Here is an 18,367-nt window from a genome sequence, read left to right as displayed (position 1 = left end):
AGAAACTCCGGTTCTATGTACAAATGCGCATGGAAACTTCGTCATGCAAGAAGAGATAAGCGAGCGTATTTGTGATTAAAGTGATCTGCTATATCAGAGCCACCACCTCCTAACTCATTCATGAACATGAGGTCATTCATGTGTTACTCTGACCCTCTGCTAAATTTAACATATTTGCTCACTAGATTCCTGTTACTTCACATGCTATGAGCACCTCCAGTCATTCTCCTAGCAATTCAAAGCCAAGATCTGGTATGCTGATTACAGCAATTGAATACAGTCCTGACCACTCAGCTACAGGTCTATTCATACACACCTGTATGATGCATATAATGTGTAATTTGTGGTGATTCATTAGGTCCAGCTTCCTATCTTTATTATTCTTCTAATATGTAAGTAATTTGTAACCTATGCCTGTAAAGACAAAAGAGTTCATTGGTGGTGTTACATGCTTGTAATGCTCGATATTATCTTATTCATCATCTACCCTTTTTATGTGAACGCAGCTAACAACTATATCTTGTACTGCAAATAAGATCAATTTCTGATGCAAATCAAACCCACTGCTATAGATAGTAGTGAATTCCCTTTTAGACAGCTAGCAGGAAGAAATGTGTTACAAATGTGAAAGAATTATGCAGTGCTGAGATTCTGCTACTCCTGAGGGCAACCCTTGACTGCTGTGACTAGTGCATGCTGTGTGGAGGACTGTTCCCAAGTGGAGGAGGCCTTAACAGATGAGTGAGGGCTGCAGGATGTGGCCCCAGGTTCCCCCCAAGCTGCATGGGACGTACTGCTTTCAAACTCCCAGGCTGCCTTCCACGGCTCTCGCACTATGCAGAAACATCTGTTTTATAGCTCTGATAGAATCTGATAGAAATAGATATCAGTATAGAACATATATACTGATATGTTTATCAGTATACTGATCAACAGATATATGATAGAACTGATATCTGATTTTCACTGATTATCTGCTTAACTCTTAGATGTGTCTAGTTTAAAGGAATCACCCAGGCAATTAAAGCAACTTGTTCCATGAAAACTCATCCCTAGAGGATGTGTGTCACCATTTATTTAGTGTTTCCATTCACTCCCATGTGAATTCTCTGATGCTGATGAAGTGCAGAATCTGAATGACATTTTCTCTCTGTTTTTAAGGCACCTGCAACACCCTCTCTCACAGGGACAGTAAGAGTGGAGTACATATTGCAGTATTCCTCAGTAGAGGGCTCTTATTTGCCGGAAGTTTGCATTATCACTTGCATAATTGTTTGGGAGCAATCTCCTTCAGTCCCTCTGTTTGAAATTGGTCAGTGGGTAGACTACTGTGAACTGACTGACACCAAAGACACATTCCACATAGTAAAGGTCTTTCCCTACTACCTAAAAGAAATGCAAACAAGGTATTTTTGCAATACCTTGTTTGCATATATTATTAGGTACTTCATACTGAAGTAAATATACATTGCAGCCCTATGCTGTTTCTTTTTCAAAGTCTGTCTGTAGTAGATTTATACATGAAAATATCTGATTACCATTAGCGTCTGTAATTCATCTTCCAGATGCAGTATGGCAATTAACAAATCTACAGAAGCCAAATAAAGAAGGAACAATGAAACAACACATTTGAAATACCAGATGAAAAATGGTACTGTGTGAGCTGTCTGTGTTTAATTCTTTCTCCCAAATACCTACTCATTCATCTGCCCTCACATTAATACAGCAGATATGTATGATGGTGTTTGGAATGCCTCCTCACTCACAAGTTTATATACTTCACTTTTGCTTCTTTTTTTAACTCCCACTAAGTAGAACTGTTAAGCTTAATTAATCAGCCTTCATTCACCAAAGCCATCAAAGGCCCAAACTCTCACTTGAGCATTTTTTGAACCATTAGAGAACCCAAATGTTATTCCTAGAAATAAAAGGGCATGCTCTTCTATAAAGAAGACAAAGTTTCTTCTCTCATCCAGTCTATCACCAGTTGAGACAAAGTTCAGTCCTCTTTCTGGTTTAATTTGACCTTTTTTTATCCAGAAAGCAATGAAGACCGTACAAAATCAGCTCCAGTGTTAATCCATGGTTACCCTTCCAAGGGACCAAGTTCTTTCCAGACAAGTCACCTCTAGATGGTAACAAGTATCTTTCCATTTTCCAGTCCAACACCTCAAAGTCACATTTACCAGGCTGGGATTACATCTTCCAATTCCAGCTGGTTTTCAGCCAGGGGAATTTGAACTGCTCTTGAGTGATGTTTTAGATCAATAGAAAGATTCTGTTCGCATATACAGAAATGCAGCTCCCATCAAGCACTGTGCTGTTCTGTCCTGGAAGCAGAATTTGGGAACAAGTAACTGCCTTTTTTGATGTTTTCAAATACTGAGGATGTAGAAGATTTCAAAATCAAGATGTTTTCCACCCCATAAAGGTGAAATACTTTACCTTGTTATGAATCACTCCCAGTTCATTACATTCCTCTTCTTCTCCCACTTTCCTCCTCCCTCAAAAAATAGTCAGCTTCCTACCTTTAAGAAAGTGGTGTGTGCTTGACTTCTTTGTCCATCTTGAAGCCCAGGTACAGATCTTGTACTTGCGTGTGGCTAAGGAAGAACCAGGGAAGGAAAATGTTGTTTACACACTTAGAAGCTAGTTTGTAAGATGTATGGGACCACTATTCAAAATCAATTTGTTTTCCTTTGTTCCTTGGAAGTTAGCTGTAATATACTAGATAAATGGAGTAGTAGTTGAGGAAGATTTCTATATTAGTAACATTATGGCTGTAGTAATAGAAGCTATAATGGCAGCTGTATAAACATAATGTGGAAACGGAGAAAAAGTTCATTGTAGAACACAAAGCCAAGGTAGCAAACAGAAAAGAAAAAAAAAAAAAAGAAAGAAAAAAAAAGATGGGAAATCTGGCTGAGGTAGAGCACTTTGAGGTTAATCTTTAAAACACTTCCTCAGGTATGCCGAGCAGAAGTATGTAATGTCCATCATGAAGGAAGAAGGTCATGGACAGTAGTTGCGTCTTTTTTCTTCTTGACAGCTCTAGCACATCATTTTTCTCTGTATTCTCTAAGTATTTATGTACCTATGAACGCTTCAGAAGACAACAGGAAATTTGAAACAGGAGAGAAATTAACAGAATCTATGGAGACATGACTTGTTGCTATCACCATTCACATAGTGAAGCAAATTAAGGGAAATTTAGAAGAATTAAAATTTTATCCAATATTACCCTTCACTGGAAATATTACACTTGTCTTCAGAAATTACAGGCAAACTAGAGGTATCGCCACTCTTGGACTGATATTCTCTGGGAAATGCTGGTGTTCAAAGGGTTATATCACACAGTTTTACAACAAAAAAAATTCTTTACAGAAATCAATAGCAAGTATGAAAACTCATCCATGCAAGTGATGTGACTAGAACTTGAAAATATAAACCAATGAAAATATCCACTAGGAACAGCAATGCAGTAAAATAAGTTTTCCAGTGGGTGTTTACTTGGCTTACCCTTAGTTGAAAATATTTCTAGTTAAGAGGCAATTCCAGATGTACATAAGAATAGCCTTTCATTTCCCTCCCTCTGCCAAATAAAAAGACAGTGAAAGTGCATTTAAGTTAGATGTTTAAGTTTTTCAAAATATACATTAGTCTTCCATAAAAGAAAAGCAATGAGGATTCTTGGGAACTTCCTGCAATATTTTATAACAGCCCCAAGGCGCTCCTGTGTTCATCTCTCTGAAGCTGAATAAAAGGAGCGCAGCTAGTTACTGGGAGGGACCGTCACATTATTAGGCCATTCAGCTGAAATGAGCAGGGTTAGGAGGTCAACAGAAGGCTGCCTGGGTTTAAATGCTGACAGACATTTCTCTATCACCTTTTCCTCGGTGGAATGCTACTGCTGCATTTGATCACCTTGCAGTTCTGGTAGAGCTTTATTCTTTTAAAAGTTAACAATTTAGGGATTATTCCTGGAAAAGTTGCTGCTGAGCTCATGTCCTTTTTTGAAGGCCTATTGAATCTAACACACAAAGCCAAAGCAAAAGCAAATCCTTGAGACAAGTTGAACTATCTTAATAGAGACTTACATTCCTTCTTATGAGTTCTAAAAAAAGGCTAAAAGCTATTCAAAGCTCATGCAACTTTTCAGGAAGCCCTCAGTGCGCTATTGTTTCATCCCCATGCTATCCCGCAATTTATTTTCCTCATAGGATTCCTCGCAGACTGCAGGAGGCTTCACAAGACAATACTCTGTCCATACACAGCAACAAGGAAAAGCTGTTACTGAACTGGCCACAAATGCCCAGACAATAGCAAAGCAGGAACACCATCTTCCTATGTGCTCACAGAGACTATTCAAATATATATTGCATGATCACAGACATGGCCTTTCTAGGTCTCTGCTGACTGACTTCAGCTACTTATACATCTGTTTGACAGGAAAGTTGACTGTCCATAAGCAAATCAAGTGGAGCTCCATGGGTGCCAGGCTGCACAGTGGTTACTGGGCATGTGCAGGAAATCATCTTTTAGCAGAAGCTCTGTGTTCTGCCTGGACAGGACAGCTTGGACTCTAGACAGACAGTGACAACATCCTGAGCTAAGTTATTCACTTGATCATATCACAGTTGCTTTGAGTTGGCCTTTTCATCAAATATTTCATCAAAATACTGCAGCAATAATTTTACTGAAATCACAAAACCAAAATAATAGAGCACTTATTGTAGATAACTTCTTGTAGACCTTGCCTGCAGTATACTCTTTATTTATATGCATTGGATAAAAATGAAGTAAATCAGTTTAAAGTTCACAGTGGCAATGCTCTGTAAAACTTAATCTAGTACTGCAAACATACAATAAATGTATGCAATTCATTCCAGGTAGGGTAGGGTTTGTGACATTTCAAAATATGTAAACAACTTTATTATGCCCACTTTTTCCATGAAAAAAAAAATGTGCCCACAAAAAATAGAGATTTCAGAAAGGTTCTGGGTGTCAAAGCTTCAAAATATGAGAATTTACTAAAACATAACACAGTGCTATTTCATTATTCTAATCACAAAATGGATACACCCCATTCACCTGGCTTTTTCAGCGGATGAAGTTCAGACACTAATGGCAAGCAGAAATTATAGTTGAAAGTTTGGAAAAAGACACTCGAAAAAACTTAATGAAACAACACAAAACATTCCAAGAGCTTGAATTATCTGAAATAGTAACTTTTGGATGCCTTTGAGGCTGATGGAGAGAAACAGACACTTCAAAGAGTTACTCATCTTCTCTTAAAATAAGCAAAAATACAGCTGTGAATGTAACCCTAAAAATCTCTCAACATATTGTAAGGAGCATCTAGGGCGACCAACTCTGCAGCAGATGCCCTGCTATGGACTTCTAAAATTGGGAGAGATAGATAAATATTATCCTAGTTTTACTGGGTGGTTTACATCTGAGCATAGTCTACATGCATTTAAAGGGAAGTTTCACGATGGAAAACAATAAAGAAACTAAGCAAAAAAACGCAAGAGGAATTAGATTGAACATCTGCTTTACAGAACAGCATAGATCACAGAATCACAGAGTCTTTGAGGTTAGAAGGGACCTCTGGAGACTGCCTAAGCAGGGGCAGCTACAGCAGTACTCAGGGCCATGTGCAGTCAGGTTTCAAGTATCTCCAAGGGTGGAGACTCCAGCACATCTCTGGGCAACATGCTCCAGTTCATACAATGGTCATTTACACCAGGGCATCAAAATAAGACAAGACAGGATACAGAGCTGTGCCTCACCCTGCAGAGAAAGGGATTAGAGATTACCCAAAAATACTGAGGATGGAAAAATGTCAGAAGTTGTCTGACATAGGCTTTTTTTTTTTTTTTTAACCGAGAATTCCAAGTTTTGTTACATAACTAGTCTCTATTTTCTGTCACACGTGTGACAGACATGAAATCATATATTCTCGTCATTCATCTTTAAAATAGAAAAGGCCTAATCTGATATTATTAATGCACATGGAGCTTAGTCAGGTCTAAATTGCTTGCTGGTTAACACATTTATTACACACCCTAAGAATTAATTTTACGCACAGACCAAGGAAAGGCAGACTAGTATTTTTTCAGAGTGAAAACTTTTATAGTGAAAACACCAGAAGATTAGGCTGTACTCTTACAGGTCCCCTTTCATACAAAGAGGTTTGTTTTCTTCTCCTGTGGCTCATACAGACTTCCCAGAGCATTTGTTTTGGGATGGGGATGATTGACAGACTTTTCACTGCTGACAAATCCCAGGTCTGCCTTGGTCTTGGGGCACCACTCCAAACTGGGGAGTCTGCCAGTGAACAGAGAGGCCACAGAGAACCCTAGGTCCAGGCAGATAATCAGGGACCTGCCTACCTCCTAAGCAAGTATTAAATAATGTTAGAAATTGAAGCTCTTTTTGATGTTCTTTTCCTTGTAATTTTACCAATACAATCTCTGTCACCACCACTAGAGAGTTCCCTAATTAAGGACCAAACTAGTTGAAGAACTGGCCATTAGCAAGCAGTCTCACATTATAACCAAATGTGCTGTCTCAATACAGAAAACACACAGATCAGAACTAAACTAAACTTATAAATTCCCTCTCTGAAATGAAGAATTACCTATATTATATGCCCTTCAAAGACTTTCCATTCAGAAGTCTTTAATTTTATCACCCCTAACATTCCTTCCTTCCTTTCCTGGGTTTTATTTGTAAATGTGTTCTTAATTATAAGAAAAAAACATTGTGACACATAAGCTACACAGTCTATTGAAATCACAGCTGCTCCAACAGCAAGGAGTTTCTAGCACAAGTGTGAGAGGTGAGAGTACGTATGTCCACACCACGTTCCCCTTTTACACATTAGAACTGATTTACAAGCCTCTCTTAATATGTCCATTTTATTGCCAAACTGAACCAAAACATAAAAAGTGAAATAAAGAAGAGAGGCTGAAACAGTGGGTTCTGCATACCAGAGTACTCATAAATTTTTCGACGTATAGCTTCAAATGTATCCATAAATATTTTACAATCATATTTTAAAAGATTTTTTTTTCAGGCTTGTTCCATTTTTTAAATTTCTACAGAGTATTGTGTTTAATTTCCTGATCCAATTATAATTTGCAACTGAGGTGTGAAACACCATGTCTTAAGCCATTATAAAAAATGAATTAGTCTCCCTCCCTGTTTTTTTTTCTTCTAGTAATATTTTTTTCCTGACAGAATAAAGAAACCATATAGTTTGTGAAGAGATACTGTATTAGGATCAGTTATTCATAACTCCGGGAGCACTATAAGCTGTGCCACCATAGAGATTTTTGGATGGGGATCAGCCAAGAATTTCTCCAGTTTTGCTTCTTGAAATGTTCTGTATCGGACAGACCCACTCTTCTAACAGCTGCTTCTACAGGTCTCAGATCTAGTCAATGCATCTTCTAGAGTAATTGCTGTTTGTTAAGTAAACTATGTATTGATAATTATCTGTGCTTTTGTTTTAATTCACATACTGCAGCACTAACTCTATTTTACCTGACACATTGTTTCACCTACCTTTGTTTTTCTTTGGACATCTCATCCATCCAGTCTTTCCCCTTCTCTCCTCAGTGTCAACGGATCATAATCCAAAGATGCTATTCCACAACCATCGTCTCTTTTTAATTTCTCTCTACTCTCTCCCTAAATTCTTCAAGTCTCAAGCCCAACAATGTGGGCATTGACCACATGCAACTCTGCCATGTTCTGTACAAGTACAAAACAAAAATCAGCACAGACAAAAGGGGCAGTAAAGGAACCAGTAAGGCAATCTGGTGAGGATAGGCAGTGGGCTCAGCACAACCTCAAGTTATTATCAAGCTTGTTGTAGACAACCTGGCAAAGCAAGTTTTTATGGAGAGATTTAGAAATGTAGATTTCTCTAAATAACTATCATAATAAACAAAGATAAATTTTAAAATGGTGCATTGGAATATATCTAAACAGATAGCAGATAAAGAAAGAAATGTGAAATGAAGGCAAAGATGACCAAGGCTACTCTTGGTTTTATCCATGTTAATTTTTACTTTTCTTAAGACTGATCATCGTAACCATTTTTTTCTATTATTCTCCTGTTGCTTTCTGCTGTCTGCTCTTGCAACGGATATCCTTTCTGCCAAGATCACAGCCTGTCATCAGTTGCATCTGAAAGATCAAAACCTCTTTTTGTACACGGAACTCCCTTCAGCTAAACATAATTTCACACTGGTTCAAGATTCTTCCTATGTAGATAAAAATGCAAAACTGTAGCCTCAGATTATAGACTTTCACATTTGTGTGATTCTATGAAGTGCAGAAAACACTTTGGTCAGATAAAAAATCTTCTGCAGTCAAGAAAAAAATTCACGTTGGAGACAGTATTTAAGGACTGCAAGCCAGTGGCATGATGGTAAGGAGAGTTAGAAGGAAAAAATCTATGTCATTTTTAAGAGCAATAACAACATCCAAGTCAATCATTTCCTTGCAGTTAATGACCAGATGGATTAAGATCTCCTCCAGATGGCCATTAACTGCCAGGAAAAAGCCAACTCATTGGCCATTAGTGCTTAAAACACCATTAGGATACTGCTCTTCATTAGTCACATTCACATGATGTTACTATGCACTGAGGATATGAATGCAGCAGAAAACTTTAGTTTGAAAAGACAACAGAACAAGACAAAAATAGCACTAAAATAGATGGATAGTTTCACTTATTCAGGGCTGTATCACTGCTAGAACGGTAAGAATGTGATGCTCATGGAAATCACTGTCAGCAATGTAAGCCTCCACACACTAATCCACTTATGTGCCTTCTCTTATGCCCTGAAGGGACCACCCCAAAGGGTGAAAGGTTAGTCTCCATGCCAAATCAACTGATGGTTTCCCTGCTAAGATGTCAAAAAAAGTATGTGACTGTTGAGATTAGGTTACTTGACCAGTATTAACAGGACTAAGACAAAAATTCCAAAGCATGGAAAGCACAGCCATTTAGCTTTAGGGTACACACACACATGTTAACATATTCAAAGAAAGACTAAAATTTCTTCCAAGCAAACTCTAAACACTATAGTTTACTGTAGTTTATATATTGTTTGCTATATATACTATAATATAGTTTATATATGGTTTTGTATGGTTTATATATAGTTTTGTATGGTTTATATATAGTTTAGTTTAGAACTATAGTTTTTTGAATCATGTGCTGTGTATACATAAAACTACTTCTAGCTATTGATAAAAAAAAATGTGTAGTAAGTCTAACTGGTGAACCCATAATTAATTTGAACCTTATTTATCATAAAATCTCCAAAGTCAAAGCTAGATCATTAGTCTATCTTTGCAAATATTTTTTCTGATTCTTTTAATGTATGTGAACAAACATATGAACATCTATGAACTGAAAATGGAACAATTTGTAAAGCTATAAGTAAAATAATTGTGGAAAAATAACCTGTTAATGTCACCAGTGCAAGATGACTAAAGGGTAGCAGAATTAAGGAGAAACGTCATCAAAAGAGCAGTGAGTACACCTAGAGCTGCAATGTTTTTACTACAATAGATGCAAATACTCCTTAGTCATCAGCCAGTCCTGTTCTGAAAGAGATAGGAAGGACAGTCTCACTGTATCTCTGCCAAATTTAGATAGCATTTTTGCAACGTATTTTACACGAAGGGCATATTAAACCTTACCGTGGAAAGATAAAGCTAGTGAAGAACTCAGTTTTTTCTGCAAAATTAAACATCACTGATTGCTCACTTGGTGCTGGTGCTTCAAGGCCTTCTCACTGCAATCTACAAGGCTGACACTGCAACCAAGCTTACCCATTTTGAGAGATTTGCTACATAATACTGAGAGCGCTAAAAATTATTATAACACTCAGGTGTGCTGTAGAGGAGCTGCCAGCAAGGTCTTCTTACCGAGATCCCCCACACCATGTGTTGCATTTTCCCTAAGTTTTGTGTCCTGAATATGCTAAAACTTGTTTCCGCCAGATGCTGCAGACATGTTAAAAGCTTGGAGAGGGATTGTTTGACTGGGTCAAAGCCGTGTTCTTGAAAAAGAGAAGAGGGTTTTTTATTACTTTCTTCCATTTTTCTGCATTATTTTACTACAGTAGATTATATTTGTAATATGTTTGCTGAGGTCTTCATAGGGTGGAGATGCAATTCAAAATAAGCCAGTGCATTTAAAAAAATAAAAATTAAAGGTAGTGAAATGAGTACCCCCAAAAATGGCAAAGATTCTCATGTGCTTTCTGAAACACAGAAAAACACAGAAAGAAATCCCCCCCACAGGAGTCATTCTAAAAGTGCCTGGAAACAGATGGTTTATAAAGAAGGAGTGAAGGAATCTTTAGTAATGTGAACATATGTAAAATAGTAATTCTAGATACAACTACTGGGAGTTCTGAAACTAATCCATCAGTTAATGAGGAAGACTATTGGAACTGTATATGAACAGAACAACTGGGCCTGGCAAGCAGGCTGGATAGTCACTAAGTGTAATCTTAACACTTCTGCCTATCTTCACAGACATCCTGAAAAAAAAAGACTTAATGCGGCCACAGTGCACTATTGTAGCCCAGTGGTGTATTAACTGGACACAGCATTTGGCTGACACTCACCAGTCCACAGCAAACAGTGGAATCCAGGTTGCCTCTTTAATGCACATAGGGAGCTGCCCCTCAGCACATGAAAGAAAGTCCATGCTTAGGGCAAAATGGGAGTTGGAAAGGGCAGGATTTCTTTTAATGCATACACTCTGTATTGGTATGCTAATATCAAAATAATTTCAAACAACAAGCTCAGAACAGACTTCTGAATGCTTTATATAGCAATGACTTATCATACCCAGATGTACTACACAATTTTTCATCTTGTTACTTGTTCCAGTGATTTATATTCTTTTCTTCTGTATGTGCCCTGCTAGGCCTGTTCTGGTGAACAATCAGCTGGTTTACTCACTACTGGATTACCTCATCCCTTTTTGAGCAAACAAGAGTCCCTGCCAATTACCGGGTACAGATGTCTTACAGAGTTCAGTGCCAAAGAAGTAGAAAATGCTCCTCTGTACACAGGCAAGAGCAATGCCAGAAAGTTAATTTTTATAATGACGAATCATGACTTAGGTTCCAACTTTGAACAAGTTAGACAACACCATCAAGTTGTATCTGAATGTCACCTGCCTCAGGCAGGCAGTATAGATAGAATATTCTCTTCATCTGTTGATGGCAAAATACCTACTGACTTCAGGAGGGCCAGAATTTCACTCCAAAATTTTTCCGCTAAACTAATTTGCATCATTAGGAATGCTAATATGGGAAAAACCTGACACTGATATTTTCCCAATTGATTTCATTGACAATAACATAAAATATTGGTTTATGTGTACAGTCACAGTGTGAGTGAGTATCCCTTTAAGGAAGCCTATGTGAGGATACTTTACAAAATAGCAAACTGCAATGATAGTTCAATAAGAATGTGGTTCTGAAGAGAGCACTGTGGACAGCAAATCGAGAGACCAGTCTCTATAGCCAACCCTTCTGCCAATTATCTGGCTGGGTAGACATCTCCTTATCTATTAACAGACCTAATAATTGGTGTAGTGTCCCACTTTCCCCCTATGTGAAAGACAAACAAATGGTAAAAGAAAAAGAGGTTTCCTCCCTTTTTTATTAGGGAGGGAAAAAAACAGAAAAAAAACCCCAACCCTACCACATGGACCCACTGTGTTCTTGCCAGAGGGCAGTAAATGTCAACACTGTAGTGTATTTCCTGCTTTGAAAATGAACCAGTTTAATCCAGAACTATTAAATTGCACAGCAGTGGTAAACCCTTCCTGTGTGTTGTCTTTCTGTTGGGCCAGTCTCTTAAATCATTCAACCTTGCTGCCTGCTGGAGACTGAATCCTCAACAAATGAAACTACCCCTGCAGTCAGATTTCTGCAATGAGACTATGCTTTGATCAGAGCCTTCCTTCTTTCCCCAAGGATGAGTTAACCTCATAAAAATGCATATCCTGCCCAAATGTTTGTTTGCTCTCATTTATTCCTTCCTTAATACTAATAGCAAGATCACTGAACAAACAAACTACTGAGCCTGGGTATAAATACCCACCCTTCAGTGGCCGTTTGTCAAAGGTGATCAAGGCCATCCCACAATTCATGCTCTACTTGTAGGCTGGGGAGCTGCTGCTTTTCTTGTGTTGGTTTAAAGACACCCATTGAGAACAAGCATCTGGTCTTGAAGAGGGAGCAGGGACATGAAATCTGAACAGCATAAGCAGACACAAGTCTGAGGGTTTTTTTTAAATCTAACTACAAATTCTTCTGTGCTCTGCCCCAGTATAGATAGTAAAATCCTTATTGGGAATGTAGCTATGTATGTAACCACAACTGCCTACAACTAAAGGCTTTGTTCAACACCACCTGAATTTAGATCTGCTAGTGCAGACTCCTGCTCTTATCTGTGCCCCACTCATCAACATCCAGGGGGTTGTGGAGCAAGACAGGGAAGGGTCATCTATAAAAGAGCCTGGTGCAAAATCAGGGCCTTATTCTCTATTCTAAAATAAAATCCTATAGATAAAGTTTCATAGACCACAAGCATCTGAGAGGTAGGCAGTCAAAGTGCTTTTCCCCAAATGATCTAGTATATGATACAGGATACAGCCCCTAAGTGTTCAACATACTGTAGCTGCACACAGGCACTGTCCCCTGATGAAAGACTGAGACATAATGAACCTTATCACTACCTTGAAAAAAAAAATAAAGAACTATAAACACAAAGATACAAGGTGAATGTAATGCAGCCAAATTCATGTTGCCTTTGCAGCCTTGTCCACTGTTATTTCCTCACTACTTTTACCCCTAAAGGATCTCTAACATAGCTCATGCTTTCTCTGGATTCAGGGATTTAGAGTTGCACTGCCTTTATCACTGATGCTGGTTTTTGAGGGTTTTTTGGGGGGGTAAGCAGAAGTCTCAGTCACAGCAGAAAAGGTACCAACATCATCCAGCCACTGTCACAACTGGAAATGTGCTGCCAGCTTGAACAAAAAGGTCAAGAAGTTTGAGCTGTTCCCACACCCAATGTGCCTTTCCCATAGATAAGGGGAAGTGTCACAGCTGCAGAACAATGAGAAGCTTGTGCTTAACCATCACACATAAGAGAACCCGTAAAAAACTAAAAGGCATCTGATTACAATGTTAGTAGTAGATAAGGAAATGTTATTTCAATATGCATTCATCGTCTCTTTCTCCCATAAAGGTAATTCTTAAGAAAGATAATAAAACTACAGAGCTGTATATCTCTGCAAAACAGATAAAGAGGCATAAAAATGAAGGAGCTATATATGATTGCCTTAAGTCATGCAGCAAGGGTGCCTGGAATGTGCTTATGTCAGAGGTAATGTGATATTCAATTTCAGGGAGTTATTAACTGGTGATGATTAGTTAATAAACATTAATTCAGTCCTTCCACTGAGACAACAGTCTAAATTGCAATGGCCTTATCAACTATCAAAAATGCAAAAGGCCATGTGCACTTTTATAAACTGAGTCAAAGCAACTATTATCTTCTGGCAAAGAAAGTCTCCCATGGCACTAGTACTGAAAATCTGGCTCCATTCTGTTGGTAACAAATAGTTGACTCTTATCTTGATTTGCTGAATTGTTTATAAGCTCCAGGACACGTCTCTGTGGCCCCCAAAATACTGGCACAACAGTCAGAAAGCAGTAAGATTTTGTTTTGGATAAACAAAACAGCATCTAAAGTTTGGCTTTAAATGAAAAATCTAGTAGTCTACGCCCTCATGTTAAGTCTACAGGACCTGGCAACACTGTCTGCAGAAGGGGAGGATCTGGAGAAGGCAATGTTCTTCTTCTTGGTGATGAGGCTTTCTTTAAACTCATTTTTAGTGGCATCCAACAAATCCACAAAGAACAGGAGTTTCCAAGCTTCACCTGTTCATTTGTCCATCCTCATGAGCAATATTTTTAATTACATTCATAGTGGTGGCAATGGTAGCTCCCGTTATGTGTCTGGGGGCTATGAAAGTGTGTGGGGAAACAGGTTTCCAGCCCTACCTCACACTCATACATGAAGAAGGAGGTGGCAGCAGCAGCAACAGCACCTCCAGTCCATGCACTGCACCCTTTGCTAGCACAGGAAGAGGCATTTGGGTTGCACTTTGGAGCAATGCCTGTAATACCACCAACAGCTATTCTTAACATGGAAAGTGACCTGTAGAAAAGTATGTCTTGGGCATAAAAAATGAGAGCCTTCCTGTTCTCTCTGTTCCGGCATAGCACAGGGTCAAACAGGCAACTATAGCTCCTCCTCTCTAATAACATCAGGAAGCAGTTTCATTTGATCAAAAGCGTCTGTATAAAATGCAGACATCTGCATCCAAGCTACTTCCTGAGGTCAACAGGTCTGATTCAACTTGAGCTAAAGTGGAAATCTAAATTACCAAAAAAATCATTCTCTTCTCCAGTGACAGCTGAGACCTTTAAAATCAGGTGAAATAATTCCACTCTGTGTTTGCAAAAAACCTGTCATACAACATCAAGCCCAGAGTTCTCCTATTCAACATCCATCTGTGACCTTTGAAACTTCAGTTACATCCTTTTCTTCCCCTTTCTGTAAACATACACTTGCTTCATCTGGCAAGAGGAACCATAAATCTTCCCTGATTTTACTTTGCTATTCTGGCATATTTGCAGTAGTTCACACAGACAGAGTGTTTTTAGACAAATGGCAGAAGGAAAACACTTCTGCATGCATGTAAGTGGAAGCCTCAGCTACAAACAGTGCTTCTACTGTATTGCTCTGTGAGTTCCTGAAGTTTCACATCTTGAACTCAGTTGCACCTTCCGTCTTTCAACATTATGTTCATTGTTTCTTCGTGACTGCTTGCTGTCAGAAATACAAGATTAGTGGATGAAAAGAATGCGCAAATACCACCCTTGAATTATAGCAATCTGCCTTACAAAATCTCACTTGCAAAATTAATGTGAGACAGCTAGCATGAAAACAGTCATGTGGACTGGAAAACTCCATGAACATAAGCAAAGGGTAATGATAAATAGCTAAGTACAGAGGTCAGGGAGACAGCTAATGGAAGATTTAGGGATCAGTGTAAATCTGGTTTTATTTAAAGTACTCATTTAGGATCAGGAAAAGTAAGGGGATACCACATAAATGTAATATTTAGATGTTACTAAACTGGGAGGAATGTCAACCACCAATCAGAAGGGAGAAATCACGCAAAGAGTCTTTGATCAAAAGCAGAGGGTGAGAGCTTGGAGAAACCATGTCTCGGAGAAATATACAGCTGGGCGGAAGGAAGTAATCTACAAAACTGATGCATACAATAAGAATGAGACACAGTAAAAATGGTGCTGAATGGCACAAACAGGTAATAGGAATAACAAAGCAGAGAGACCTTCATATTACAGTGTTGTACCCAACATGACCCAAGATGCAATCTGGAGTTCCATGTGCAGAGAGGTCCCCTAGTGCAGAACAACACACACACACGCACACACATGCACACATGTGCACACACACACACACACACACAAAATGCACTTGCTGGGGTACTTAGGGGCTGGGAGAGGAAGGCAGGCCAAGGAGATGGTGTTTTCTCCAGGTTCCTTTCTGTCCACACCCATCAGCACAGCAACATCATGCACGTTCTGTCTCTGGATGGAGCAGCAGACATGAGGATTTATGGCCCCACTGTAAGCATATGGCTTCCATTGTCACAGACTCTCCTCACTTCTGGGCCTCAGCTTTCTAGTAGCGCAAATCAGAGTGTTCAGGGGAAAAAAAAAAATGGTCTCTGAAAAAGAAGACTTGGGGAATTAAAAGCAGACTGTACTGGGAGAAAGAGCATGGTCCTGAAACCGTTAAGGCTTTGTATATGTAACATAGGAAGAAATACTAGTATTTGCTAGCAGGAGCTACACCATTTCACTGTTGTTAAGTTTCATGGTATTTACTGATTTTTAATGCTCCAGATCCTGAAATATAGTTATGCAGCAGCTTCTGGTTATTATGTTTTTTAAACTGTAACATTTATTAATTTTTTTAAATCTGCCTGAAGACTTGGTTCAAAATTTCAGTTGATAATACTGTTATATAAGTTTTTTAAAGAGCTACAGGTATTGGAACTAACAGAATGAGATCACAAAAGAAAAGAAATTGTAAGGGTATTGGGAAGGTGCCAAATAAGGTTATGTACCATTAAGGTCATCTGATCAAGGACCTTGTCAATGCCAAAGAGAATAACACATAAGGGGGCAAGCAATAAACAAGAACACACAGAGACACAAACCTGGTAGAGAAGGAGTGACAGAGGCAATACCAAAGACCAGAAGTCTTCAGTCACTAATTGAATGGGCCATTAAGACATTACAGGCCTAGGTTTGGAAGAGGCCAATCTGGGCTGTGTAACTGATAAGACAATGAAAGTAAGAGGAACATAAGAATTTCGGATATTCCAAGGGGGTCAGTAGGACTGTGCCAAATTTAAGGAATGTTTAGGGAAAGGGACTGGAGAGGAACAGAGAGGGACTAGGCAGAAAAGCATATAAAAGGAGGCAGTTGCATGTAAAACATCACTAGACAGTATGCTTGTATGACTGAGCCCTGTGCCTGATCACCACAGTCTGTCCTATCTGCTTATTAAATCCTTTCTTATCTATCTCTCTGCACAATCTCACCCTCCATCCTGTGGGAGTGCTGTAAGGATGAGGTGCCCACAACCAGCATGGCAGGTGTTAGCCAAAATGGGGCCAGCTCCTGGATTCAGTCCAGGTGGGGGTCCCTGCTGCCAGCCACTGGGTGGGAATGGTGCATGTCCTGAACACTGGCTGCTGAGACAGACTGGAGTGAGTGCGGGGCTCAGCACTGGTGACCCCGGCGCTGGAAAAGGGAAAGCAACAACTGCACCCGTTGGCTGGGACAGAGACCCCCTGGTCTCTGGGCAGGGCTCTGGTGGCTGGACAGGAAGAATCCCCCAGCCTGAAATGTGCTGGAGGTGTGACTGCTTTTAATATCCCTTAACAGAAATCATGTGAAAGTATTAGAATTATAGAATATTAGAAATTCCTTGACACATAAGACATGCAAACAGAAGTGGTATATCCCATAACACTTGGGCTCGTCAGCCTCATGAATCAAAATACTTTTTCATTTCTGACCTCCTGCTATAGGACTCTGGTTGTGTAGACACTGACGGGTCTATCATGGGCTTTCAAGACTTACTCTTGTGGGAGATACAGGTCAAGAGCTATAATGGCTCATGACTAAAATGTAAGGCCAGAGAACACCCCTAAAGCATTACTTATCTCATGCTTCGTGCTAGGATTTTAACTGCAACATGACTGCACTTTAAGGGAGGCCTGGAACACCCAATTTGTCCCTTGCTGTATTCGGCATCCAGGTTCTCTGCCCCGTGTAGGCACTCTGGCGTTGAACCAACAGCTGAGAGGATAGATGGCAGTGAAAGCAAACTGAACACACCCTGCAAGAAAAGACGACACAGTAGTAGTGATGAGTTGCTGCAGATTGCTTCAGTGACTTGCAAAAAGACAGAAATTTAGAAAGAAGCAACAGTGAGGTCTCCACAGTAGGGGATTTCCCTACAGTGACAGGGCTGGGAAAGAAGTCCTGGAGTAAATTCAGGAGAGGAGCCTGGGCAGGTAAACATATTTCAATACCTGGAGAAATAGACAGAAGGACAAGTAGAAAAGAATAAACAGGCAATAACTTTTGTTTTATATTTTCAGTAAGCCAGGACTGATGAGGCTTAGTCTTAATTTGAAAAACAGGCTGTGTATGATGCTGTTCACTACCCCACGGACACAGCAGAAGCAGGGGCAGAAACAGGTTGTGAGAGTCCACAGAAGTGGAGCCTGCTTCAGCTTCGTGAATTTTGAGACTGTATTTCACAGAATTTTCAAAGCCATAAAAATGCACAGGACCATCTGAAGAGTAAGCTTGCACCTGAGGCTTCTGTCAGAAATCTTCAGTCTTGGAGATAAAATCAATTATTAAAGACTTACGCTCCACATTAAGTTGTTCTCATCACTATTTTCATTAGTGAGAAACTGCTTCATATAGCAGTTTGGGATCTGTGAAATAACCAAATGCATACAATCAATTATTTCCCAGGAATTTGTTAGAAGTGGAGACAGAAGAAATGAGAGGCCAAAGCAATTCAGACAGACATCTGGGTTTTGCACTGCTCTAATCTTTTCATATGAGATGAGCTCTGCTTTTTGGTTTACTGTGACAGTGGTCTGGCAAAGAACAATATGCA

At 39.4% G+C, this 18,367-nt stretch overlaps 1 protein-coding gene across 2 annotated transcripts in view; it reads right to left on the bottom strand.

The window, feature by feature from the left end:
- Positions 1-18,367, bottom strand: part of VEGFD (vascular endothelial growth factor D) — a 78,932-nt gene that overhangs the window by 47,732 nt on the left and 12,833 nt on the right. Inside the window, exon 4 of one of the 2 annotated variants that reach the window (XM_074858734.1) lies at positions 2,529-2,603. In XM_074858734.1, coding sequence (XP_074714835.1) covers positions 2,529-2,603 — 75 coding nt within the window. Of the gene's footprint in view, positions 1-316; positions 371-2,528; positions 2,604-18,367 lie in introns of those variants that run through there. The other variant, XM_074858737.1, reaches the window with a different exon arrangement.

The sequence above is a fragment of the Strix uralensis genome, chromosome 2, assembly GCF_047716275.1.
Source record: "Strix uralensis isolate ZFMK-TIS-50842 chromosome 2, bStrUra1, whole genome shotgun sequence".
NCBI classification, from domain to species: Eukaryota; Metazoa; Chordata; class Aves; order Strigiformes; family Strigidae; genus Strix; species Strix uralensis.
This window is presented reverse-complemented; position numbering and strand designations above follow the sequence as displayed.